Source organism: Scophthalmus maximus, chromosome 13, assembly GCF_022379125.1.
Source record: "Scophthalmus maximus strain ysfricsl-2021 chromosome 13, ASM2237912v1, whole genome shotgun sequence".
In the NCBI taxonomy this organism is placed as follows: domain Eukaryota; kingdom Metazoa; phylum Chordata; class Actinopteri; order Pleuronectiformes; family Scophthalmidae; genus Scophthalmus; species Scophthalmus maximus.
The window spans coordinates 24,929,616-24,957,298 of NC_061527.1; the positions used below are offsets into that span (position 1 = coordinate 24,929,616).

At 39.8% G+C, this 27,683-nt stretch overlaps 1 protein-coding gene across 5 annotated transcripts in view; it reads left to right on the forward strand.

Annotated features, from left to right (window-relative positions):
- ect2 (epithelial cell transforming 2) overlaps nt 1–19,618 on the forward strand; it is a 50,444-nt gene extending 30,826 nt beyond the window's left edge. For 3 of the 5 annotated variants that reach the window (XM_035647913.2, XM_035647916.2, XM_035647915.2), the window contains 4 exons: nt 6,163–6,270; nt 8,716–8,850; nt 12,984–13,575; nt 18,232–19,618. In XM_035647913.2, the coding sequence (XP_035503806.1) occupies nt 6,163–6,270; nt 8,716–8,850; nt 12,984–13,544 (804 nt within the window). In that variant the 3' untranslated portion in view covers nt 13,545–13,575; nt 18,232–19,618. The remainder of the gene's footprint in view (nt 1–6,162; nt 6,271–8,715; nt 8,851–12,983; nt 13,576–18,231) is intronic. The other 2 variants (XM_035647917.2, XM_035647918.2) reach the window with 1 other exon arrangement.
- Nucleotides 19,619–27,683: the final 8,065 nt, after the last annotated feature.

A 27,683-nucleotide genomic window follows, 5' to 3' on the forward strand; every position in this document is an offset into this window, starting at 1 on the left:
GTAAATGCGAAAATGTAATTCCACAACAGCATTATAATTTTCCACAAATGTATGTATTTTTAGTAAAATTTTAAATGAAAATACAATAATCCAATTTTCATTTTTCACATCCTTGTATGGGCAATTCTGTGACTATATTAAAACTGATAATGCAATTTGATAACAATATGAAAATTTAAATGAAAACTCCGTTTGACTTTTCATTTTCAAAGACTTAACCTGCACTTCAGTGGAAAATATTCAAATGTAAATGCAATATAAACAATTCAGCCAAATTTTCAATTTAAGCAAGCAATATGTAAGTCACAATTAAAAATGAAAATGCGGACTTACGGTTTGTTGATGAGACGATAGGCAGCAAAAAGACGAGCTCCCGGCCAAATACGTTTTAAAAAAGGAAGGAACCCTCTATAACAACAATTGGAACTTGGAAAAATATAGGTCATGAATAGAACGCAAACTACGAAAGGAAAAGAGAAGAAGAAAAAACCTGAAAAACAGTCGGGAAAGATGGGGGAAAATGAACAGGTGCTTTCAGCTAACGCAACATTAGCTTGCAGCATGTAGAGCAACCTAGCTGGGTGAATGTGTTGCAAGCTAACCTGCAGGCTGCTTTAGATAGCATGCAGGCTAAAATAGAGAACAGTCAGCACAACATGGACGCAAAATTAGATAAAATCGACAAACGAATGGAGAATAATCTGAAAGGAGTACGTGAAGATGTGGGACAATTGAGAGAATATATGGACAAACTTGGAGAGGAGATGAAACAAGGGCTGGACAGATTCAGAGAGGAAACGAATGGTAAATTCGAGACCGTGGACATGGATATGAGAAAGAATGCTTTCTTTTGCTAGAAGAGCGCACGGTCGAGGTGGAAGAGTGGAGCACGAGGTTCAGGACATTCTTACAGCTATGTTGGAACAACAAAGTAAGCTCCAGGAGCAGCTGTCTGACTTAGAAGGGAGGTCAAGAAGAAACAACATCCAAAATGACTCGGTCATCGACTACGTGGACAAGATAATTCACAAAGAGTTGGGAATGTCGGATGATATTAAACTGCGATCCAAAGGGCACACAGAGCAATAGCACTGAAACCACAACCAAACAAGTGCCCAAGAGCCATTATTGTCAACTCTTCATGGTTTGAGGTCAAGGAAAACGTTCTCAAGAAAGCCTGGTGAAAGTGGAAGGACGAAGAGTGACATTTGACCATGACTACTCGGCAGTAGTGGCGGCTAAACGTTGGAAATACACTAGGCTGAAGAAAACTCTAAAAGAGAAGGGGATCCAGTTTCAATCACCAATGAACACACTGAGGGTCCAGTGGACCGAAGGAATCAAAGTATATAACGGGGCTCAGGATGCAGCGAAGGCGATGCGGCAGAAGGGATGGCAGGTGCCAGACCAGGGAGAAGAGAGAACCACACTGCTGCAGAGGCTGGAGGCAGCACGCAAGTGGACCAGGGTCGGAGACGGGAGATTGGAGTGAGGGGATGACAGCCAGACACAAGTGAGAACAAAAGGATGGAAAGATAGTAGGAGGTGAAGAGAAAAGGATAACTATTCTGTGGGATGCACTGAAGGCAGTAATGAGACAAAAACAGCACCCCTCAAAAGAAATAGTATGGAACTATCAAAACCTAACTGGGCAACTAAAGGAAAGAGAAAGGCAACATAAAAATACAATTGATCCGGAGACACTTAAGGAGGTTTAAGATAGTATCAACAGAAGTGAAGAAAAAAAACTAGGTTTATGAAACTGATGTATTATGAAAGGGGACCCAAAGCAAATAGATTACTGGCCAGAAGGATTAGAGTACAACAAACATTAAACACTATATATAAAATCAGGAATCACAAATCCAATGAGTTACTGAGAGAGCCAGAGGAAATAGAAGGGACATTTGAGGATTATTATAGGACACTATACACACATCTCAGCAGAGGAAGAGAGTACGAAAGCATTTTTATATTTTCCATCTATAGGGGAAGTGCAGAACAGATTATTGAACTCAGATATCACGGAGAAAGAGGTAGGGGATGCAGTTAGTAGAACAAAGAACAGTAAATTGCCAGGTGGTGATGGCTTCCCATCCGAATTTTACAAGGTATTGAGCCCTGTATTGTTAACATCATTCAGATACACTATAAAGGAGGGGGAAAATCCCCCATCTTGGAAAGAAGCCATCATCACTATAATCCCTTAAGAAGGCAAGGATAAAGAACTGTGTAGTAGCTTCAGACCGATATCCATACTTAATGTCGACTATAAGTGTCATACCTCAATAATTACAAAAAGATTTGTCACATTCATGCTCGATATTATAGACAAGGACCAGACTGGCTTTATTAGAGGAGTGCAGGCACACGATATTAAAAGAAAAAAAAAATCATATAGTGGAGGAGGTGCATAGGAGGGGTGAATAAGGCATTTGACAGTGTGAATTGGACTTTTTTTGTATAATGTTTGACTTTAATGAAAACTATCAGATGTATAAAATAGTTGTACCATGAACCAACAGCAAGAGTGAAGATCAATGGGAATTTGACAAATCGGATTAAGTTAGAGATGTCAACTAGACAGGGGTGTTGTCTATCCCCAACACTCTTTGATATCTTCATCGATCCATTGGCTCAAGCAATTAGGCAGTATCAGAACATCAAGGGGGTGGAGGCAGGAGGTTCAGAACACAAACTAGGTTTATATGCAGATGACTTAATAGCATATATAGGACAACCAGACGTGGGATTCCCAATACTAATGGACTCATTGCAGGACTACGGACACCATTCAGGATATAAACTTAACGTGACAAAGACAGATTTTAGCTCTAAACTACAAACCAACAATAAGGATCAATGACAAATACAAACTTAAATGGGACTGGAAGTTTGGTTTAGAAAGAGGCGACTATTTCAGATACTTACAAGTCCCTTATCATATAAGGGAAATAAAAATAGATAAAACTACTGAGCAAAATGGGATTATTAAGGTAATGATGAATGCATATAATGGGAAGAAGGGTATAGTGAGCTTTATCAAGCTCTGCTGGAGTGTAGGGGGAACTCGACAATATACGTAAAAGAAAAGTGGGAAAGAGAACTTGGGATTGACTTGACGGAGGAAGAATGGTAAAATGTGTGCCAGGTACAGCACTCGACCACTCGATCAAGGGTATGGAGGGAGTTTAGGTAGAAGAACATTATAAGATATTTTATTACCCCAAAGAGGGAAGGAAGGTTTGCACCAGAACAGAATGCGTGTTGGAGGCAATGTGGGCAAGTGGTGGCAGATCACTCGCACATATTTTGGAAGTGCCCAAAAATGAAAGAGTATTAACAAGAAGTATGGGGAGTAATTAAAGAGACATTAGGCTATGAGATATCTAAGACAAGCTCGGTGTTATATCTGGGGAACCTGGTACAGGAGAACACACATGGTGAGGACAGATACCTGATAAAAGTACTGCTGGCAGCCAGCAAGAAAACTATAATAAGAGCATGGTACAAAGAAGATCCACCTACGAAAGAACAATGGATGGGTGTAGAAGAAGTATTTGATATGGAAAGATTTACACACATACTGAGGCCCCAGGAAAGGAAGTTTGAGTCAAAATGGGAAAAGTGGGTTGACTATAAAGGAAAACTGAACAACACCACAAATTAGGAGGTTTTGAATCAGGTCTTGATGTTGCATTACAAATAAGGGAGAAAGCTCACATGTCACTTTGTTGATGTCTTTATTGTCATTTTTAAATTTTATTATACTGTTAATTTTATTTTGTTGTTATGAATAACCATATGTATTAGAAATTACTACAATTACTCCACTACAGGCTGGGTTAGGGTTCTTTCATACTGGTCTTCAACTCGATTGTAACATTGTCGCTATGTGGTTTTATGTTTGCAAAACTGTCAATAAAAATTGAAGTGACAAAAAATAATTAGACGATAATGCATTTCTAACCATTTGAGTATGAAATTGCAAACTCCATTTGACTTTTCATTTTCAAAGACCTTAGTCTGCTCTTCAGTGGACAAGTGCAATAGGTGAAACAGTGCCCCCAGTCAGAGCATTTGAATTTACATTTTACCACGCTGTTTGAACTTGGATTTGAAAATGCAATCTGTCAGTCCTCTCATCAAGGCGGGTCTTCAGTAAGGACGTGACACACCATAGGCTGCCTTTTGGTAACCTGTTGCCAGAGACCGATAAGCTCCATAGCGGTAAGCGGAACCTGTTACCTGACTCACGTCATGCATGATGGCGAAGTCTGTAGTGCTGCTACTCCGAGAGACTGCAGAGGCCATGGATTAGCAACATTCACCCCGTAGTTCCCTTGGTTGCGCCCTGCACCGTGCACGGAGCTCCCCGCAGTGCAGGGGGTTGCGCCTCGTGCACTGGCGCAACCGAGGGAAGCCAAACACAGTTCATCTAAACACACTGCATTGAAACAGAGCTGGATTCAAATCTGTACACGGCGCAACCGAGGGAACTACAGTGTGAATGTTGCTGCTCCATGGCCTCTGCAGCTTCTCGGAGTAGCAGCGCTACGGACATTGCTATCATGCGTGATGTGAGTCAGGCAACAGGTTCCGCTTACCGCTATGGAGCTTGTTGGTATTGTCGGAAAAGCATTTTAATTTTAATTGTGACCAACATATTTCTTGCTTAAATTTAAAATTAGGGTGTTTGTTTATATTGCATTCATATTTGAATATTGTCCACTAAAGTGCAGGTTAAGTCTTTGAAAATGAAAAGTCGAGTTTTCATTTAAATTTTCATATTTTTACCAAATTGCATCATCATTTTAATTTAGTCACAGAATGCCCATACAAGAATGTGAATATGAAAATTGGATTATTGCATTTTCATTCACATTTTTACTCAAAAGACACTTATACTTGTCGAAAATTATAATGCTATTGTGGAATTACATTTTAACATTTTCATTACCATTTGAATTAAGTCCCCTATAGGCTTCCATAGACATCTGTCGAGCGTTGCAAAAATGTCAACAGACTAGAGCAGAAGGGGGAGATGTCTGTGATGACGGGGCATAACAGAGGTTACACACAACATATATATATATATAACAGAAATATCTGCGAAATGCATCACAACACACAATACTCACTCTCTTAACGAACACATTCCCCATAATAATGACAGCTACGGCCGCCCCGTAACTTGTATAAACGTATCCGTAAAATGTAAGCAAGGGTCAGGACCCGAAGCTGCGCTACACGTCCTGCCAAAAAGGTGCCTGAGTAAATAATGACAACGTAACTCAAAATAAAGGGGACTTTACAACAATATCGGGTACTTTGTCTAATGTTCATTAGTGGCAGCCTTGGTTGTTTTGTTTTTCCGTCCGCGTCGTGGTATAAACCCCGCCCATTATCAGATAATCGGTTGTGATTGGACCTGCAAGTTTTCGGCTGGAGAGAAATCACTTTCCAATGGAGAGTTTCCAGACCGTATTCTGGCAGAGCAAATGAAATGAGCTCCTAGAATTCGTCTGGGTCCCAGGCTACATTATTTTAAGCAAACTACACAATCAGGAGAAATGGTGGATTTAGTGTTGACTGTTTTAAGATGTGAAATTATTCACATTTGATGCTGTGGTGGTTTCTGGCAGAAGGACAATGTGTTTAGGATTTAGTAAAAATAAACCAGTGTGTATCTTCTTGTTAATGAAGTACAAGTCATCCAGTGTGACAGTGAGATTGTTCGATAGTTTAAAGTCGACAGCAGAGTTCTATAAGTGTTGTGCTATATGTGTATGGAGTTGATTAAGCTTGATAACTTGAGCCCACTGAAATATATTGAGGTGAAGCTGTTTGCTGTTAGCAGAGCCAACAGTAGGGGGCGATTCAGACCTCTGGTCTGCCTGCCTCACAGCTGCATTCTAATGCTGTTTTCAGTTGGTCAGCGCTGCAATGTGAATACCAACGAGATAGAGCCCTGCTTGTTAAATGGAACTGCAGGGTGAGGAGGGTAAAGACTGTGTGAATCCAATTATCATCCCCTCTTGCTACTCTCTTGACAGGAAAGAATAATGTATGTACAGTATTTTCATCGATTATATGAATTCATTGTAACTTTAGGTCATGACTAATTATATTGAGTTTGAAGCTGTATCCATTTTTCACCAGGAGGACATGATTCAGTGCACAGACCCAGACTCACTACAGGTCAGCACCAAGGATATGGACAGCACCCTGAGCAAAGCTTCCAGAGCCATTAAGAAGACCTCTAAAAAGGTAAAGGCAGAAGAGTCAAAGCGTTTCTCATGATTATCTGTCAACATTGCACAGGGGAGGGTCATCAGTGGAGATTCTGGCAGTGGCATCCCTGCGTTTCATTTATTTATTCATTATTTTAGCTGTTTTATATGTACCCAAAAATTCAGAATCAGTGGAGATTCTGGCAGTGGCATCCCTGCATTTCATTTATTTATTCATTATTTTAGCTGTTTTATATGTAACCAAAAATTCAGAATCAGTGGAGATTCTGGCAGTGGCATCCCTGCGTTTCATTTATTTATTCATTATTTTAGCTGTTTTATATGTACCCAAAAATTCAGAATAACAGCATGTAAAGCCATACAGTTTTAAAAATCTTAACTGCAATACTAACTCTGATGGAAACAGAAAAGGAGGAGGAAAATGAAGGGCAGCCATAAATAAAGCAGCATGACTTTTTATCTTTTATTCGCTTCTGCCTAACCTTCTAACCTAATTTTAAACCACATGCTATAACACCCACCTCCACTCCTGTCCAGTAAGACTGACACACCAGAGTTATGTAAAACCTCAGAAAATGAGCATCTATAAAAACAAGAAATAAGAGTAAAAGTACAAAATTAAGAATTTAAGTGTTGTTTACTATAAATGCGCTTATTTGGATACAGCCCTAGTTCAGACTGACAGGACCGAATTGTAGTTCAGATCATTAGGTTCCTAGATACAATTCATGCTGAATATAAGCATGATACTTTACTGCCTGAAAAAGCAGATCAGAATTACACAACCCAACAGCCAGTGTTTATCTGACTTGACTGCTACTTAAAGGTCCAATATTGTCAAAATTGAGATTTTTTAAAATAAGGTCTTGGGGCTCTGTAAATACCATAAACGTGTCAAAACGGTCAATCGACAGACAAATACACACCCGCACTGATGAATTTTGCGTAGTCGGGGAGCATGGAGATAGTTTCTCCAGGGCAGAACCTGCCTTGCTCCTGCATAGCACGGCTCGGAGCACGGTGAATAGACACACAGTGAGCAGAGGAGGTGGTTGGCCTATCCATGTGTCATTCAGAAAACAGTCGGCCAATCAGAAGACTGGCTCATGTATATTAATTAGACAGGGCAAAATCGACCTATTTCTTTGCAGAGCTGAAGAAAAAAGAGCTATAAAACCATATTGAGATATTTTTTGGTACTTAAAAAAAACATATACAGTATATATCTTTAAGTTTATCAAAACTTCAAATAAAACACCAGAAAAAGGTGTACAATATGGGCCCTTTAAGGAAATATTTGAGGGTGCAATAATGGAGTGAAGTTTAAGTGGGGCTAAGAAATTAGATTTTTTTTGTTTTACAAAGTTATCTGCTCTTCCCGGTTTCAATCCTTAGTCCCTGTTAATTTTTCATTTAGCTCTTGGTATTTTCCAAATATATGACTAAAAACACAATATTATAACATTTTTACATCAACATCACCATCTTTTTCTGATGACTCTTCCTACACTCGTGCAATTGTGAAGAGTGCATGGTCAAAAAATAAATTTTAGACCATGATGACAGAGAAATTATGCCAAAGAGAGGAGCGGTTAATGTTGTTTGGAGGCTTGTCAGTTTTAAAAAGTCTGAGGTGGACAAAATTAATATTTACTGCAAATGTTGCTTAGCTAAAGTTTTTGCCTGGAGGAGGCAACACTAGCAATTTGCTCCACGACCTAAACCGAAAAGATGTCATGAAATATGAAGAATATATGAGATTAAGATCGGCTTCACAACATCAAGTTAGTGGTGAAATAGTAAAACCAAAATAGTCAGATTTCGCTTGAAGACACGTTAACTTGAGCGACTGACTATGACCGTGGTTCATGTCCGCACTGCCGCATTTATTGTATTAAGACAGACTGTAACCGGCGCCGCACATTCACAACTCCACTTCTCTCTGGACCTCGGCATGCTCATACTTGCTCCGCTTCTCTCTCCCCCATTCGCTCTGCCACATGCACACGCACACACACTGCTCCATTCCCGAAAAAAAAACCTTATACACACTAACAGTAGAATAAGCCATTATAAACCAATCTGTAGTAATTCATCACGCAATCTGTATATTTAAAAAAACAAACTGTTATATGCCGTGAAACCGTTATAATTTTGAAAAATACCATGATATAAGTTTTTGGTCATACCGCCGAGGTCTAGTTCCCACGGTCCCTGTAAAGCCTCTTTGTGAATTTGAGGGGAACCAATGACTGAAACACTGAATTGATATTCGATCTGAATAAATAAAAAATGTGAATAATCAGAATATAACCATGTAATGTCTGATATAGAAGGTTCTATTTCAAAAAGATCTGTTGGTGATGTGTTATGTTGTGTTACTCCAAGAGACAATAAACCTAATGTGAAACAAAACAGAAGCATGTTAATCACTGATGTTCTCTGGGTATGTGTGTGCTAGGTGACGAGGGCGTTTTCATTCACTAAGACCCCGAAGCGTGTGATCCAGAGGGCATTCATGGCCAGCAGTACTCCAGATGAGAAAACCCAGAGGCTGAGTTATGAGACCCGCATCGGCAGCAGCTCCACACTGGCTGTAAGTCTGTTGTTCTAATTAAAGAAACCATCATCAATCTGTTAGTGGGAAGACAACATGAGCTGTACTCATGGTACAACCATATTAAGTTTTGCCTTTATTTCTTGTGTTTCTGTTGGTATTTTTGCAATAGCAGTAAATATTACAGCTCTCATTCACACTATGACAAAAGGGTGGGTTCCATATTCTTTGTGGTTGGAAGACCAATATCTGTGTTTTGGTTAATTTAATACATAGATGCTATCTTCAGTAATCACAGTCTCCACTGTGTTAGCAAAATTGTCTCCTTTATTTCAACTACACAAAATATTTAATGCTTTGTGGCTGTCTATCTGTCTATGTATCTGTCCATCTGGTCCTAATCCCCTTACTTTTCTCTCCATCCTTTAATCCTTTTGCTGAGAAACAGGCAATTGATCTCTCCATCAGTCCATGATAAAACAGCTTTCAGTTGGTGTCGGTTGCTTTGATCTAACTTGATTAAAAAGTAGGAAATGGGCTTGTGTTCTTAAATGTGCTGGGACTTTGTTTCTGCTCTTTTGTGTGGCTATATGTTTAAGCAGTTTAATTACTTATTTTCCAACAGGTTTTATTGTTATGGCCAATGTTTGAACGGTTAATTTCACAACACTGTATTTTTATGACGTGAATGGGGGCGAAGCATAAGATGACGAATATATGGGATCTCTCACGTCCTAATGTTTAGGACGCATACCATATAACCACCACATCCCAGGTTTGGTTTTGGCCAGTGAACTTTGTTGCGTGTCAAAAAACATTTTGAGATGAACTGAAGACATGCAGCCAGATACGTAAAAATTGTGTGCGTCCTGTTTAGTAACACATTTATTTAGCCTTATACACAACCTACTGATTTCCACTCCATAGTTAAACGATGAAATGCCCTGACGAGCAATTTATGTAGTGTGTGCATAGACACTAGAGTCCAGATTACAGGCTGTGCATTCAGATTTTACACAGACAAACATGACAATTCCAGGTGTAGTATAAACAGAATGTCCAGTGTGACCAACCCTCTCATCACCTGTTTGCAAATACTTTGTCTGCTGTACCTCTCTTGAGACCAGGAAACAGAGACAAGGAGTTCAGACTGTGCTGTGACTGAGCATTTCTTGCAAAAAATAGATAAGTCTGTGGTCCTTGTGTGCAACCATTACACATAGCCCTCACTATTATTGCTCCCATACTTTCATTAGCCTTCCATTCATGGAGTCTGTCATTTTCTTGATCTGTTGACAATCAACTTTTTGTACAGCAGTAACCACAGCCTCCCAGACACTGTTCAGACAGTTGTACTGTTTTCCTTCATCGTAAATCGATCATTTAAGAAGGGACCACAAGTTCTCAATAGGGTTTAGGTCAGGTGAGGAAGGGGGCCATGGCATTATTCTTTCATCTTTAAGGCCTTTACTGGCTAGCCACACAGTGGAGTACTTTGATGCATGCGATGGAGCACTGTCCTGCATAAAAATCATGGTCTTCTTTAAAGATGCAGACTTGTTCCTGTACCACTGCTTGAAGAAAGTGTCTTCTAAAAACTGGTAGTAGGTTTGGGAGTTGAGTTTGAGTCCATCTTCAACCTGAAAAGGTCCAACTAGCTCATCTTTAATAATACCACCCCACCTCCACCTTGCTGGCGTCTGAGTCAAAGTGGAGCTCTGTGCCCGTTACTGATCCAGCCACGGGCCCATCATTCTTGTCTGTGAAGAGTCACTGTCATCTCATCAGTCCATAAAACCTTTGAAAAATCTGTCTTCAGATATTTCTTGGCCCAGTCTTGACATTTCCACTTATGTGTCTTGTTCGGTGATGGTCGGGTTTCAGCCTTCCTTACCATGGCCTTGTCTTTGAGCACTGAACACCTTGTTCTTCTGGGCACTCGAGGTAGGTTGCAGTTCTGGAATATGACAGCACTGGAGGATAATGTGTTCCTAGTAGCTTCATGTTTGATTCTTCTCAAATCTTTGGCAGTTCATTTGCATCTTTTTTTCTCAACACGTTTCTTGTGACCCTGTTGACTATTTGCAACAAAACGTTTGATGGTTCTGGAACCAAATATCTTAGCAATTTCAAGAGTGCTGCATCCCTCTGAAAGGCTATTTTATAATCTTTGACTTTTCAGAGTCAGTTAAATCTCTTTTTTGGCCCATTTTGTCTGAGGAAAAGAAGTTGACTGATAATTATGCACACCTTGATATAGGGTGCTGATCTCCTTATGCCACACGCTCCCTCATTACACAAATACACATCACCTGATATGCTTAAATCCAATAACCATTCAAGTTTATACAGCTTGGAGTTGGAAAATATGCATAAAAATTATGATATGGTCAAAATACTCACTTGCCTAATAATTGTCCACACAGTGTATACAGAGAGGTGTTTCTGTTATGTAGCTAACCCTATTAAAATGAATTGGGTAAACAAAATAATAGAAACAACTATCTGTATAAAACAATACAGAAGCACAAAGTGCAGCCTCCAAAATGATCGTATTGTTGAATCTTAGTCTCACCAGATCAGTTTCAACACAAACGTAACATTACAACCATCATCTCTGTAGAATTTATTGCAGGACTCTGAGATAGCATTTTTTTTAGCTAGGTGGACCTTATAAACTGCCAACAGTGTTCATCTAAGCAAACTTCTCATGCTGCGTCACGATAAAGGATCAAATTACACATCTAAATTGATAGAATATTGTCCTTGAGGACACAAAGTAATTGATTTTTGATTCGTCAGATTGCTTATTGTTAAAGCCTATTTGATTCGTATGTCGTTGATCGGTGTGTCAAATTCATAAATCAAACAAAACTAGTGTGACTGGCTAACCACAAATTGATTCCATAGTTTTTCATGTCAACTTCATTGTAACACATTCAGCTTATTTAAGCAAAGACGGGCTTAACTTTGAAGTTGCCCCCTTGCTCACTGCATCTCCCGCTTTAATTTATACTAGTTTAAACATGGGAACTAGTGTTTGCATTTCCCCTTTTTTCTCAGGACTGACAACAAAGAATTGTTATGTAACAGCAGGAACATATTCTTCTGTTTCGGCCTTCTCATTTCAAACCAGAATCTGTTGATATTGCAAGCCAAAATGAAAACTTTCTAGGAATTGGTTCTGATAGTTGGTAGAGCTAGAGTTGTTCAAATGACCCAATTTGGTCAGCTCTATGGCCAATAACTTTTTGAATCTATCATTCACATTCTCTGTTTGCCTCTCACTCTGATGCATCATAAATCTGCGATGCTATTGTAAACAATGAACGTGTAGAGTACTTGTGACGAAGGAGGGAACATAAAGTCCTTATTTTAAAGGGGCAGTAAGCGATTTTGGAGAAAGATTGATTGTTGTTGATTTTTTGACTGCACTGTTTGGGGCTCGAACCCTCAGCCTCATATATGGGATACGGATGAGCTTACCACTAGGACAAAATACCTTAAATGTAATTTTATTAAACGGGTGTCTTCATTCCCCTGCCCTTGATTGTTAGAAAATGATATCATGCTAAAAAAAAAGACGTAAGGCAAAACATTAGCTTATACTCTGATGTAGCAGCATCCAGGACAAGCTCCCGCACAGTGGGGAAGTACTGACATTATAAACAGTTTTTTTCCCTTCCTGAAACCTGTAAGCCTACAAAATAATGAATGGGATGTTATAATAATGTAGTATGTAATCCCCTGGCTATGATTGGATAAAACTGTTTGGGGAGGGATTTAGTGGGTAGTCATTTGCTAATTAAAAGGTGATTTATCACAACATTTAACATGAGTTTAAGAATTTACCAGTGTAGGCTTAAATTTGTTCTACTGTATTGGTTTGTCCAGATGTGTGATTTTAAATGTCTACATTCCAATGTCTCTGCATTACTCTGCAGGAAAACTTAACGTCTGACATTTCCTTCTTACTTTGTGATGTTCATTCTCTCCCACTCCTTCCTAATATACTCCAGCAGATGAAGTGTTTCTGTCTTTGGTTTTACCTGCTAAGGATTTCCTCCTCCGTTGTATTTTGTTTCAGCTTGTCTATTCTCTGTTTCGTCTTGTTTTCTTTAATGATATGATATGTAAATTCCTGCTTCATATGTGTCTCCCCTCTACTCTAGATGTCTCGCTCTGCCTCTACATTCAGTTTGAATGACTCTACCAAGAGCAGTGCTGTGGTGCAGCGCTCAAACTCTCTCGATCACCCTCTGGTCAGAGCCAGGGTCCCTGTCTGTGTCCGTATCCCCTGCAGCCCATCCCAAAAAAACCCTGCCCTTAGCCCTGGTCCCAGTAAAGCCACTGAGTTCAGCCAAAGTCCCTGCCCCAAATATTGTCCTAGTACCCAAGAATCCAAGTTCATCCTTCATGCCCCATTATTGACCCAACCAGCACAACTTCATTCAGGCCTCCCCACTTCCCGGCAGTCCACAACTTTAACCACCTCCACTTCCATTCGAACCATCCGAAACTCCACTCAGCTCAACCCTCAAAGCGCCCAGGCACAATCAAGCCAGCATGTGTCCAGACACCTCCATTCTGTAGGGTTTCCACTAAGGTCCCTGGCTCCTCAGCCTGTTAATGTCAAAGGTGGGACCCTGTCTGAGTCATGCAGGGATCCCCAAGTCCAATTGGACCCACGCAAGGCTGTCCCGACCAGTCATCGCAGGGAGACTCTGCTCTAAACCATTGCTAAAATCAATCCTGGAGCCTGATGTGAGCAAACATTATTGTTGTCTGGTCTCAACTTTGGGTACACAAATAACATTTTAATTATAAATGTATTCTTATTACCTGCTGCATCATTGGCATTTATGATTTTAACATCCATATACCACTGGTGCATTTATTGTCCCAAATCAACTCCTTAGAAGGTAAGACTCTGCAACGATGATAGATCAGATTAATTAGGTTCTGCTCAACAAATTAACTCTATACTCCAATTAGTAGATTCAAGGGGGTTTGATATATTCCAATGGTGTTGGTATAATGCTTCCCCCCACTTGAGATTGGCATGAGTGTAAAGGGCAGAGATTTTAAGGGTTGATTTGGAATAGCTTGGTTGCTATGAGTCACTTGGGTAACTAATTGGTGGTGGCTGGGAATATTCACTGGTGGCTACTAATAAGCATGGGCTTTATGAAAAAGGATGGCATTAGAGCTCGAACATAAAGGGTTATGTCCAAGTGGATGCCTGCTTTCCATCAACCTGGAGGAAATGGCTTCTTTTTAAAGGCATGCCGCAACTTACTGAATATTTTATATATTCACTGAGTACAAGCAGATCAAAGTGCTGTTTTAACTATTAATCATTTATATTAACAGGTGTTAATAGGTTAACGTTACCTTTAAAAAGATCGTTGTTTCAGTCTAATTAGTTTTAACTTGAATGACTAATGTAAACTGCCAGTTGAAGAAAAAAATCAGGTGTAACCCCCCCCCCCAAAAAAAGAAAAAATTCCACGCTCTGTGTGTGTTTTGGCTTGTTTGCAAAAAACAGCTAACTTGAATTAAAATGTCGATCTATTCATTGAGGTGGGGTGGCCTCTCATCTGAGCTTTAATGTCTGATGACAGGTCACCACCTAACCCTGTCATTTGAACACTGCTCTAGCTGTCTGAAAGCTTTTCATGCGTAACAAATGGGGTATGATATAATTAAATAATAGTGTTAACTCCACAGAAATTAATCATTCACAACAAACCATACACAAGCCTGTTCATTGCAACCTGCCAGTGAGCAAGACACTTTAAAGGGTGCCAATTTTTCTCCTGTCGTGCATCTCTATCTCATTTTAAATTGGATGCCTTATTGTGCTCTTATCCAAAATTATTTTTTAGTAGGAGTAGTAAGCTATAGAAGCATTGCATGATTCACAGTTATAAAAAAAAAGAGGAAAAAAGTCCTTATCTCAAACTGCCTGTTGTGCACCCCCTCAACACCCCCTTCAGCAGAAAAGTGTAGATTCTCAGATTGCAGTTGGGGTTACCCCAAACGAGCACTCCTGCGACATCACAGTTGGAGAGAAATATGAATCAGTGGTTCAGACGAGGTTTGACCTGGTCTATATTACATATAGAATATTTCATTACATTTCTGCTGATGGATACTCCTTAATCCTACACACTGGACTTTTAATCAAAAGTCAGGCGGTTTGATGTTTATCTTTAAAGATTTAACTCTTCCAGTGCCCCAGACCATAAAAGCTAAAGGCTGTTTCACCAAAGGTTTTGGTCCTGCACTAATAGGACCTTGGCTGACTAATAGGCTTGTGCCAGAGGAACTAAGGGGCCGTACAGGTGCATACACTACAAGCATTAGGGATGTCCCGATCCAATCTCAATGATCGTATTGGGGCCGATCAAGGCATTTTTTAACTTTATTAAACGGGACATAAAACCTAGTCCCGATCCTTTGTTTAACGTCAGCCTCAAGAGGCTCTAACTGCAGCTGTGGAGCTTCACTCTAGACCTGAAACACATGACTGTCACATTAATCACCAGACAGTTGAGTTGGTCTTAACGGTACACATGTCTCCCAATGCCGTCATATACTCTACTGTGGCACAGCTGACTTTCCCACCTAGCAAGGTGTGTTTAGTACATCTCACTACAGGGACAATGGCATTTATTTAGTTTCAAAACTCACTCATATGGGAGAGCAGTTAAACCCCGCAAGCGTAAAACATACTTGCGAGGAGCATTTCTGCTCTGCGCGCATTAAATCAAAACTTAATGCAGAAGCTACTTTTTTATTTTATTTTTCCAAATGGAAACAAATGTTGCACTAAGATGAATTGTGAAGAGAGCCATACAAGTATTTTTAGTTGGTATTTAAAAACAAACAAACCTTAACGAACAGCTTGGATGCAGACAGTTGCAGTTTTTTTCTTAATGTATTGCAAGGCTTTTCAATTGTCAAGCATATCCATGGGATTTATTTAAAAAAAAAAACTTTATTGTACTTGAGATGTGCACTGTGCAACTGATTTGATCCAGGAAAATACAAGTATCAGATCGGACCTCGGTATCGGCAGATACTCAATATTAAATTATTTGGATCGGGGGCAAAAAACTAAATCTGGACATACTTATCAAGCATACAAGTCTTATTTTTCTGGTGCAAGACCATGACGTTTTATAAAAAACATTGAAAAGATTCTTAAAATCAATAAGGAAACTGACAGGCAACCAAAGTAAGGGCTTTAAAACAGGTTAAATGCGTTCAGGCTGTCCTAACCTCCCCTTCCTCTCCAGTGAGAGCAGCCTATTTATCTTTTCATTCATTTCATCTCCCATCATCCTCTGCCTATTAAGCCCACCAGCACCACTTACAAACAAAAAGTGTGATTGTGTTTGCAAAGGTTGCTTGTCTCCATTAGTTCAGTGGTGAGCAGATATAGTAGGTGCTAGCTACAGCATTTGTCTCTATGCGCTCACCATTTAAAATTAGGCTGGATCACACAAACCAACCTGTACACACTTGCGGCTCACATGACAATCTCATTGCACAGGCTTTTAAAAGTGCACAGTGAAAGTGAGTGAAAGTTTGTCCTTCAAAGTTGTCGTTTTGGTTTGTTTTGACGTTTTGATAATATTGTTCTTACCAAAGTAATTGCTGAGATCTAGAAACATGGCAACATTGCTACAACAAAGTCTGGTGGGGCAGCGAACAGAAGCAGCTTGACAGGTTTAGACAGACTATCTAAACCACAATATTGGGAGGTAAAAGCAAAGGTTGGCACATTGAAAATACCAGCACAGCATTGCTGTGTACACACTAGCACCATAACTTTACATTGATACATTACATTGCCAGTAGAGATGTAAAGGGATCAAATTTTACATTACATGTATAGTGACAGAAATTATCATGGTTATCAGTGAAACATTTTAAAAGAATAGCTTGATAAAGAAAAAAACACTAAGAGACCTACTGCAGCTGCATTGCATACAGAAAAATCCTATGTTTTGCAAAGACGTGCCTGTTTGTTTCTGTCCTCATTGACGCCACTCCCTCTCTGCATTCAATCTGTAGTTCGCTTGACCACTGGCTTTCTCTGTCTCCGTGCAGGATGGGAAACTGAAAGCATGTGTTATGCCCTGAACCTTAACAACATATAGCTCTCATGACTGACTCATTCTCTCTGCTCACATAAAGGGGAGTGTGTGGATTAGGACAGATGAGAATTGGGCAGAGCATGATAGTAAAATTAAAAGAATTGCTCCAAAACTAGACTTGGATCCCTTCTTCTTCCTAAAGACACAACAGACCCACATTGCGTGCTGCGTCTCGGAGGCTGTTGCTAACTGAGCTGAACAGTATTTACTGTGGTAATCTACTGTGGTAATAAACTGCGTTTTTAATGATAATTCAAATTTTAAATGGTAGAACTAGCATTCTGGAATTTCATTGTGGTTTACTGTGAAACCGGTAACCGTTTCATCGCTAATTACCAGATGTGTGAAAAAATGAAATATCCAGTTTGTAATGATCTTAATTCAAAGTTTACATAGTACAAGTGTAACAGACCTTTGGCGTTACATTTGTACTTTTTGTTCTAAAACTGTAGCAGAACAGGTGTTGAGCCAAACAGGAGCCACTTCAGGCCATTGTAGTTACATTTACACAAAATTGTGGCCCAATGCAGCCTGATGGTAATGATACTGTCATTTAATTTCTCATAAAATTGCCAGTGTGCTTGGGGACGTCAGTGCTAACAGAGGTGTTAAACCAGGCTGGAACTTTTCCCTCTAGTATGGCAGCAGATTCAGTACAATTGAAGTGGTAACGTCAATGTTAAACCATTGTCTAGGCCACGTGGGTGGCATGCAAATTAATCCAAACAATAAATGAGCTGGTTCACAATTATTCCAAGTGGAAATTTTGGAAACACTGTCAGCTCTAGTGTACACTTTCTACAATAGTGGAAACAGTTCCACGATCGATACAGTGAAATTTACAGTGGGCAGTTATCCAGATAGCCTTTGTTTTCTCTGACTGGATTTCTTTTTCCTCCTCCCTCCCAATAAACCTGATTGGTCTGATTGACCAGTCTGTTGTGATTGGTCAACCAATTTCAAAATGTGAAGGAAATGTCAAGGCCCTTCACCAGTGAGGTAGTGATTCTCAGATTGCAGGCGGGGTTACCCCAAAAGAGTCCAACTGTGACAGAGTGGGACGACAGGGTGGGTTTTTTTCACAGTTTGTGGGCTAGCAGGCACTGCAGATACCCACATTTATGTGCACAAACACTGAAAAGGGGATTTCTGCATAATATGTCACCTTTAACATTTTATCTTGGTTATTTCTCACCTGTCCTTTACACACTTATTTATTTTTCTCATTCCTCCTTTCTTCTTCTCTTCCCAGGCACACCATTCCCCCTCCATGGTCCAACTGCCTTCCATGTTTGAGAGAAAGTACCACACATTCAGTCGTTCAACCACCCACCTCTTCTGAGTTCCACTGAGGTCCATCCATCCCACCTTCTTTGCCTTGACTAACAGAAAGACGTGACCACACAGGCCTCCGTGTACAAAGTTACCGCTTCATGTAGAGTATCGCAAAGCAGTTTTTGTCCATACTGAAGCTCTTCACGAACTTTCCAATCTAGAAGAATTTTCATTTAGCCACATTTGGAAAAATTAGATGCACTGAAGCTAGGGACATCAGTCTCATATATGGCAGTATCAGAATAGTCCAGCTGCTGCTCACAAAGTTTCCAGGCTGGAGCTTTCGCTGTGTAGGGTTGAAACAATAAACCAGTTGTTCATCAACCTGAAGCCTATCATATGATTTGGTGAATCTTCCCAAACAATTCCTGAATGACGACTGTATCACTAGGAGCGAACTGGAACAGTACCACACCATGCGAGGGGCTATATGTGTTTGCTTGGCACTGGTGCTTGTGAGGTCTGCCTCACCCTTAGAAATGAAGGACGTTCTGCTTGTTGTCTGCATTTGATAATAGATTATCTTGACCTAAACATTTTTTTATATATATATATATATTTCCTTTAACAGACATTTGCCACATTTTGTGTACACGTTGCCATTGTAGTGTTAACACTTACTATAGACCAAGTATGCAACATGAACCCTGTGGTTAAAATGGGCACTTTCCCCTGGATTCTTGTTTGATTTCACTGTGCTTTGCTGAATAAATCAACGTTTTATTCTAGATGTTGATCTATTTCTCTGCACGTTACAACAACAAAGGTAACAGGTAAGGCATGCAAACCTCTCCGTGTGCTTAATGTACTAGTTATACATGACGTCTCCTAATCTTTACTGTGTCATTGCTCTTTTAATTATCGTACTTTGTGAGAAACCTTAACTTACATTTCATTTTCTTATATTGTAAGGTGGCTTGACCTAATTTGACCATATATATTATTATTGTTGTAATTAACACCTTAATGTAAACCTATTATAGATATCTTCTATTTTAACATTTGAGAAACTCGGTCGAGAAGAATAAAAGTGCTTAAGCTCTAATTTCCTGTTCAGCCGTCCATGTTTTAAAATATGTTTCTGTGTGTCTACATAGTGTCCGTGTGTCTAATGTTAAAGAAGGGATGCTGCATTGGTGTATATATTTATTCTTGATTGATACATTTTATACCTGTTTTCTTTTTTTCACTTGTTATTTATGTTTTTCTTGCCACTTTTACATCCGTTGTTTCACTGCTCTTGTCACTGAGCAAGAATTGTCTCTGGTTGTTTGATCTCTGTATTAAATGCACTTAAACACGCACCCGAAGAGTTATCCTTTTTTATTTTTCTTTCACTACCGCAACATTAAAAAAAGGAGCATACTTAATGTGCCAAGTCGTTTGTGTCAGAAAATAATGTGTCTGAGTTAATTTTTCCACTATGTACACCTAGCCTGGGACCCCGTGGTTTATACCATGCCATGGGAAAAAAAACACTTTTGTAAACAACCAAGATGGCTTACTGCTCAGTGCTTGAATTGGAATAAAATAATATATTATTTATAAATTATAAAATAATTCCCTTTATTCACATGTGGAGTGTATGTCAGCTGGTATTAGCAATAAAGTATAACATCATGAATTTCTACAGTGAATAGAAGATACCACGATCATTTCCAAATGTTACAATGTTCAAAATCTAAGGAGTTTGTATTTTGTTAAAGCCAACAGTTAAACTGTTTCCAATAGGATTAAGTGAGACTGGTGGGTGGATGTCAGACCCTGTAGGGGGGTCCGGGGACATGCCCCCGAATAAAAAGTTAAATCCATCAATCTAGTGAACTTTGATAGCAATTTAGTAAACAATTGTGTCCTGTAGTAAATAATTTAACTATGAACACAGGTTGTATGGATATGTATGATGATTACCACCATTATTATCCATACTATCTGTGTTGTGTGCACACTTACCCCCACCCACATACCATTACAAAAAGGGGAAAAGTAGCTTCTTTAGAAAATATTCCTTGCTTAAAAAAAAACAGCACAGTGTTCTGGAACAACAGCAGCTAGGTCTCGGCAACATAAGACATGCTGTCAATCATGACAACAGCTGATTCTCTGGTTCAGGGTTCTGTGTGCTGAGTCAAACTTCACACAACTTTGATTAGACAGGTGAACAGCTATTTGTGCTGCAGCAGCTTCAGAGCTCTGAAGACAGAGTCTTAGAGGTCTTCAGTCCACAGTTTTGCAGTTTCAAAAAGAAATCTGCAACCAGCAAGACCACGGGCCAAACATACAGCCCACTCTAAACATACATGTTGAGAACGGTCTCTACACTAATAACATTAATACCAACACAGCGGAGGGACCACTCTGTCTCCCTCTCAGTTTGTTATTCGAGAGTGTGTAAGTTAGCGCAGGTACAACATGAGCAGAGCTGGGTAAGCAGCCTGAGAGCTGCTTTACTGAAGCAACGGTGCAAAACAGAGATATTTTATGTTGTTTTGAGAAGTGTAAATATATTTTCGGTTTGTTATGACTATGGCTATAGCGGGCTGCCTGGTAATGTAGATTTTAGGACCATAGTGAATCGACCAGAGAATCTAATATGAGTTTGAATGATGAAGTTCTAAGAAAGTTCTTTGAAACCACAGTTTTTTTTATGTTAGACAATATGAACTGTTAACAAAAATAAATTAAAAAATAATGACACGGGATTCAAACCCTTGTCTTAAAGAAAATTATAGTCAAGAATGGTCATCCGAATGAGTTGAGTTAAACTCACTGACCATTGTTAACAGCGTTACAATAACTTCTCAACATTAATTGCCAGATGTATCATATTCAAGGGTAGGCCCAACTTGAATGAAAGCATAAACATTATGTTATGATTGGCATGGTAAATATTAATTTACTAGAAAAATGCTAAATCAATTACACTGTAAATATGTAAAAAGTGTAAATACACAGATCAAGCTTGAAATATTCCGCAAGGGATTCAGTACCGACATTTACAAATGACTGGGAGCCTTTACTTCCTACCTTGATTTTTATATGTAAACTTGGAGGTTCCCTTAACCTGTGAGTGATCCCTGCTGATCCAGCGGTACATAAAACATAGATCTATACATCTATTCGATACACTGGGGTTGTCATTGAGTTGAGCCAAGCCAGAGCCCCTGCTGCTGTTGATTGTGTCCTCTGAGAAAATGTGTGAGTGTGAGGTTGATCTGCTGCTTTGTTTGGTTGCTTTGTTTGTTCTTGTGGCATCAAGTCAATTTCCTAAATTTAACCCTGTCACAACAAATCTAAAGTGTGTAGCAGACAGCAAATTTCAAATCCATGTAGAGAATAGTAAAACTATGCAATATGACCTAGTCCATTTAACATGTAATTCACAATCACTGACTGAACACTCTCAAACAGAGTTGGCATAGATAGACAGGGGAGTTTATTTACTCCTAATGCTAGAAGACTCTGCGTCAACTAACACAGCTCCAGTGGATCCAGTTTTCACAAAGCACACACTAATCTGAGAGAAAACAGAAATACATGGCAGTTACATAACTTTGATCAACTGTACGTGCTGCAGACTCGCCTCATCCATTGCACACGTGTGTCATGTTGACCACACACCCGACAGAGTTCAGACAAATCATTTGCTGAATACAGAGAGACACGGAATAGCCTGAGAAGAATAGCACTTGCATGACAACAACCACTAGACACATATTAGCTGAAGCCAAACTGTTTTATTGGTGAACGTTTGGACTGTTTTCCTCCCAGCTTACTGAACCAGCTAGCTGCTCTTCAAAAGGAACATTCTTCACTTTGTCCTTTAAAATCATGTCTGCCAACTTTAAGAAGACACAAGTTGATGATACACCAAAGCTTGACACATCACAAAATCATTTTCACTTTCTTTACCCACAACAATGATGCCATGAGGTTCCAACTTGTTGGTGTGGGTAAGTGATGTTTTTGCATGATCAACTGCATTGCAGTGTTTAGTGTGTGCATTGCACGGAGCACTGTGTTCTCTCTTTAGCGTAAAATAAAGGCTCTTTAGGTTGAGATGGCCATGCGTGTGTGTTCTGGGGTTTGCTTTGTGAGGCAATCATTTGTTTTTGAGGCTCGATATTAAGTTTGCAGCATTTATCTGTGTTGTTACTGTCATCAGTTAACATGGGTGTGACCCCTGAACCAATAACAGGTGTTAAGCAAGCTGACAGAGTGGACAGGCTGTATACAAGTGAAGTACCCCACAAATCGTCTTATTGGCCGTGTAATGAGGAAGTCAACAGGCTGGGCATTTTATCCCTGAGATTCTTTGTTTCAAATACCGTCATGCACATCTTTTTAATGATTTTTTATTTTCCCGCAAGTTTCGTATTGTATTGTGTATGTGATGACAGGGTAGACGTTTTAGATTAACTAGTTATGTTAAAAGTTTTGCCCCTCGAGGCCTTGGTCACCACACTTCTTCTCAAACACACAGGTAAATGCTTCTTGAAAATGACGAATCTGCTGACTAAACCAGCGACCAACATCTGGAACTCTGGAGAGTAAAAACGTAAACAAATGTCACCAGTTAACATGATCACCAGTCAAGCCGGAACACTGTTAGTTGCCAGAATTCCAGTATGCAAGAAAAAGTAACTGTACTCCAAAGAGTAAAATGTAAAAGCATGCCAGACTAGTGTACACGTGAAAAGCTGAATCTCACTCTGCCACAATGACACATCATTAACAATTAACCAATTAAACTGTTTAAGCAGGGCTTGAAATGTTTGATTTGCCTAATATTATTGATGCTTCCACTTGAGTTTCCATTTGTCTTTGAATTCCCGTTTGTGATTTGCATCCCACTTTGAAGGAGCTCGGAACGCTCCACAGTAATCATCGGTACTTACTCGTTTGATGTGGGAGTTACTTTTGAAGTTTTTGGAACCCCCTTGACTAAAAGCGCAGTTTCCCTTCCCTTCATAGATCAGAGTTGCTGTTTCAAACTCACTTCTGAACCACCAGAGTCCAGTGGATCTTTGAAGAAAGTAAACCCAGTTCGGAAACAATGACAAATGGGCCAAACGGGGTAGCCAGCAGGTAGTTTGGATAAGGTTAACTTTTCTTTGATAAGTTCCTGTATAATCTTGTAGAAATGAGAGAAGGCACAAAGGTGGATTGGTGATTGTTTTTATTTATGTGATCTCTTCTTAATCACAGTAGAATAGGTTGTCACAATATTGTGTGAGTGTGTGTGTGTGAGTGAAGATTTGAGTAACTGTATCTCAATCCGTGTGTGTAATCAGAGTTACGTGTCTATAAACGAATATGAAAATGTATGCGTAGTCAGATTTGCAAAAAAAAATCTGTACATGTAATGACATTGGTACATTTCCACATGAAAAATCTACAATTGCATGTATAGATCTTTGATTGAGTGGCTAAATCTGTAAATGCGCACATTGATATGCTGAAAGGCTAAGTGGGCCTCACAAATGGCTCTCGTTTTGCACGTGATTTTTGCTAGACTCTATGAATGGTGTGTGACAGACAGAGAGACAAATATAGAAACGCTGTCTGAATGTGACTTGTACTATGTGGTAAATTAGACTTAAGAAAAGAAGTAAATAAATACAGTCCATTTAAATCGTTCAGTTTGCCCTCTCGTGGATGACAAGAAAATGAGCTGGGGAGCAGACTGACGAGATGGGGGGATGAGGAGATGTGGAGATGAGCTGGTTATGGTAGAAAAAAACAAATATGAGGTGATCCTGAAGCTCGAGGGAATAAAGGTCACTCAGAAAATGACAGCTGCATAAAACAAAATGAAGTAAAAGTGCCTCGATAATTGTAAATTAAATGTGCATTATTAATTCTAGGGCTGTCAAAATTAACGCGTTACCGCGGGATGATTCATTTGTGGAATTAATGCATTGATTTTTTAATGCAAGCGCAGAATGACCCGCCCCATCTAGGCAGGTGGCAGCATCAGCGTGCTGTCTCGTCCTCCCCAAAGCAAAACATTACACTCCAGACTCTGGGAGGCTACGCTAAGCCAGCTCTTAGCCATATGGCTCGTAATGCCATTAAAACAACGGTATGATGCAGCCGTGGCATCCGTCTCAGCGGGACTACTTCAGACATGTCAACCCATTTACGCCAACATCACCCAGTGTGTCAATAGGTGGAACGAGACGAAAACACGGAGCAACACACATGCTACAAACTATCCATGCAGCGTTTAGGAGCCATTCAACTGATTCAAACAGGGAAAAACAAAAGTCGTCGGCTATTGGTAGATTTATAGCTGCAAAATCCTGCTTTGTATAATAAAACAAAAGCCCAAACCGAACCAACTGTCCGAAGCACCCGCTGTTGATACACAAACAGTCCCTCACACTGTAACGATGTTACTTGTCTGTGAACATTGTCCTTGAGAGGGTATGTAACACTGCAGGTGACATTGTCACATCAAGCAGAGCTGTGCTGTGTAGTTACAGAAAATGTGGACATTCCTCGTCTTTCTTCTGAAAAATCTTGAACATTTAGTAAAAAACGCAGTGAGTTCCATTTAAAAACAGATGTATCTTTTGTACTTTTTTTTGTTTGAATTTGTTTATAACTACTACAATACTACACATTATGTTTTTATAAGGAGTGGTCAAGTAGCTCCATCAAAAATACAAATTAAAGAAATATATGTTAAATGTATATATCCGCCTTCTGTCATTTATATTTCCATTCCTACAACAATATACAGACAAAATTTGAATGTTTCGGGCATATTTACAAATGGTGATTAATTGTAATTAATCCACAGCTACCATGTGATTAATCTGATTAAAAAAATGTAATCGTTTGACAGCCCTATTCATTTTCCTTATGGATATGTGGGCAGTCACAGTTTTAATAGTTGGTCACATAAAGTGTCTAAATATGTTAATGGAGATTGAAGGATGGGTGCTGCTTTTGCTAGATATTGATGATAAGTTAAGAAAATAGTTTTCATAACCTTGTGACACGTTAAAGAGTCAAAAGTGCAGTTATGGTTCTACAGGTGCTAAATGTCTTCACAGTTAGTTCATACACAGCCAGACATTTGCTGCAGGAGTCAGCCGACTTCCTCACAGAGAGTCTAGGTGTTTTTAGAATGGTGAGGATTCATTTTTTTCCCAAATTTGTATTTTTGTCATGGTGGTTTGCTGGAAAGGTAAGTGTCACCTGCTTGGTCCTCACATGCAACCTCTTCAAAGCAAAGTCTCCTGGATAAAGCACAGGATGTGCTAGACTGCCAGCGAGCAACTGGAGGTGGAGTGCCATGCAGGCCTGAGGCAAGGCGAGACTCGGGAATAACCACAATGAAAGGCACCTCGTCAGGGAGAACACTCACTCTTCTTATTTGCCTTTGCCTTGACTTCAAAGTGCCTCTGACTGGCTGTTTAGGGGTGAAATGAAAAAGGAAACTGGCTTAAAGGATTGGAAGGTTACTGACTCTATAAGGTCAGTAACCTCCCAATCCTTAGTGTTGAAGGACACAGTCCAACAACACTAAAGCCAGCTAAAGAAAACATGGTAATACAGCATATCTTACTAAATATTGTAATTAATGAATGTCTTCTTGCAGATGCTCTCCTTTGTGCATGGCAATGACAAAAAATGTGTGCCTTAACCATTAGATTTCAGGACTCCCACACAAGCTAGCACCAAAATCCCACATAAAGCAGCTTTATTAAAATTTTTAAAAAAGGCTTTTTTTTGTCACATAACTTTAATGCCAGTGCTGTAACAGCCTCCTCTGCACTATTTCCTTGTGAAACAGCAGCCGTCTTGTCTGCCATGTGTGGATCATGTTGGTCAGGGTAAATGTGTGCTTTCAGCTTCCAAAATCAGTTTTAGAGTCTGAGGATCAGAAGAGTGGAGGCTGATCAAGCAGCGGATCAATACCATGGTTTTGGGATCGACATGTTCAAAAGTCAGTATCAGACAATACACATGCTTTTTGGTGTTTTGATAAACTTCATAGTACATAGTAAAACTACTGACTCTGATGTTTCCCTGCCTGAATTGGTGCATTATGGGATAATCCCCATCCCACTATAAAGTAACCCTGATATCAATAATATGAAATGGAGCATTTCATTTTCAAAATTGTATTTTTGTCATTACATCACTGTATAAAATATTCTGGACATTTTAACTGTTGATTAGAAAAATAATTCCATTAAAATCAAAGTCAAGAAGCCGTGTGTGTCAAGAGACTGGATATAAGGCATGAAAGCAGAGGTGATGATGGGTGAGATGGGTATCACTGACTGTCAATCAGACAAGTTGGGACTTTAGATCCTGCCCCTCTGAGGAAACATTCTCCAATATTCCTGGTGTCATTTTCTATCCAACCATCCACGAACAGTAACATTAAGAAATTAATTCAATAGCTTAAGTATACAGTACATTGTCTGATAATACTGTTTAAGATATTTAAATTCAATTTTGGCTGCACGGTAGCATAGTGGTTAGCGCTGTCACCTCACAGCAAGAAGGTTCTGGGTTCGTGTCCCGGTTCAAACCAACCAGGGCATTTCTGTGTGGAGTTTGCATGTTCTCCCTGTGTACGCGTGGGTTCTCTCCAGGTTCTCTGGCTTCCTCCCACAGTCCAAAGACATGCAGAATGGGGTGAGATTCATTGGAGACTCTAAATTGACCGTAGGTCAACTCCAAATTGACTGTAGGTGTGAATGTGAGAGTAAATGGTTGTCCATCTCTGTATGTGGTCCTGCGATAGGCTGGTGACCTGTCCAGGGTGAACCCCGCCTCTCGCCCAATGTCAGCTGGGATTGGCTCCAGCCCCCGCGACCCTTAAGTGGATTAAGCGGTAGATGATGGATGCAAATTAAATATTCTATTATCAATGGGTTTTTTTAATGAACTGATAGGCAGCTGGACCTTGGAGAAATTGTGTGACTCAGTGGACCACGGCTGACCTGCAGAACATCAATAGACTCTGTGGAGAACAGAGCTCAGCTGAATATTGACCAGCACTGATCTGCCTTACATCACTTTTTTTCTTCTCCCTTTTCACAACCAATTACTTCCTTAATTGGCTCAGTGAGCTTTCCTTCATTTACACCCAGTCATCACTCAATTTCAACAGCTGGAGGCGAGGTGCTCTGACGGGACACGCTCATCTATGAGCTGCCCAAACTACCAGTTTCACTTGAAATCAAACGAACCACCAAATGTGAAATGGAGGTGAGTCTTCTAAGGCTGTGCTGTTGCCAGGGTGGGGTGTTAAGGAAGCCAGTCAGTAACAATCACACAACCAACCATACAATTATTGAGGATTTGGATTAGGATCTGTGATAGAGCAAACCTCTTGTGATG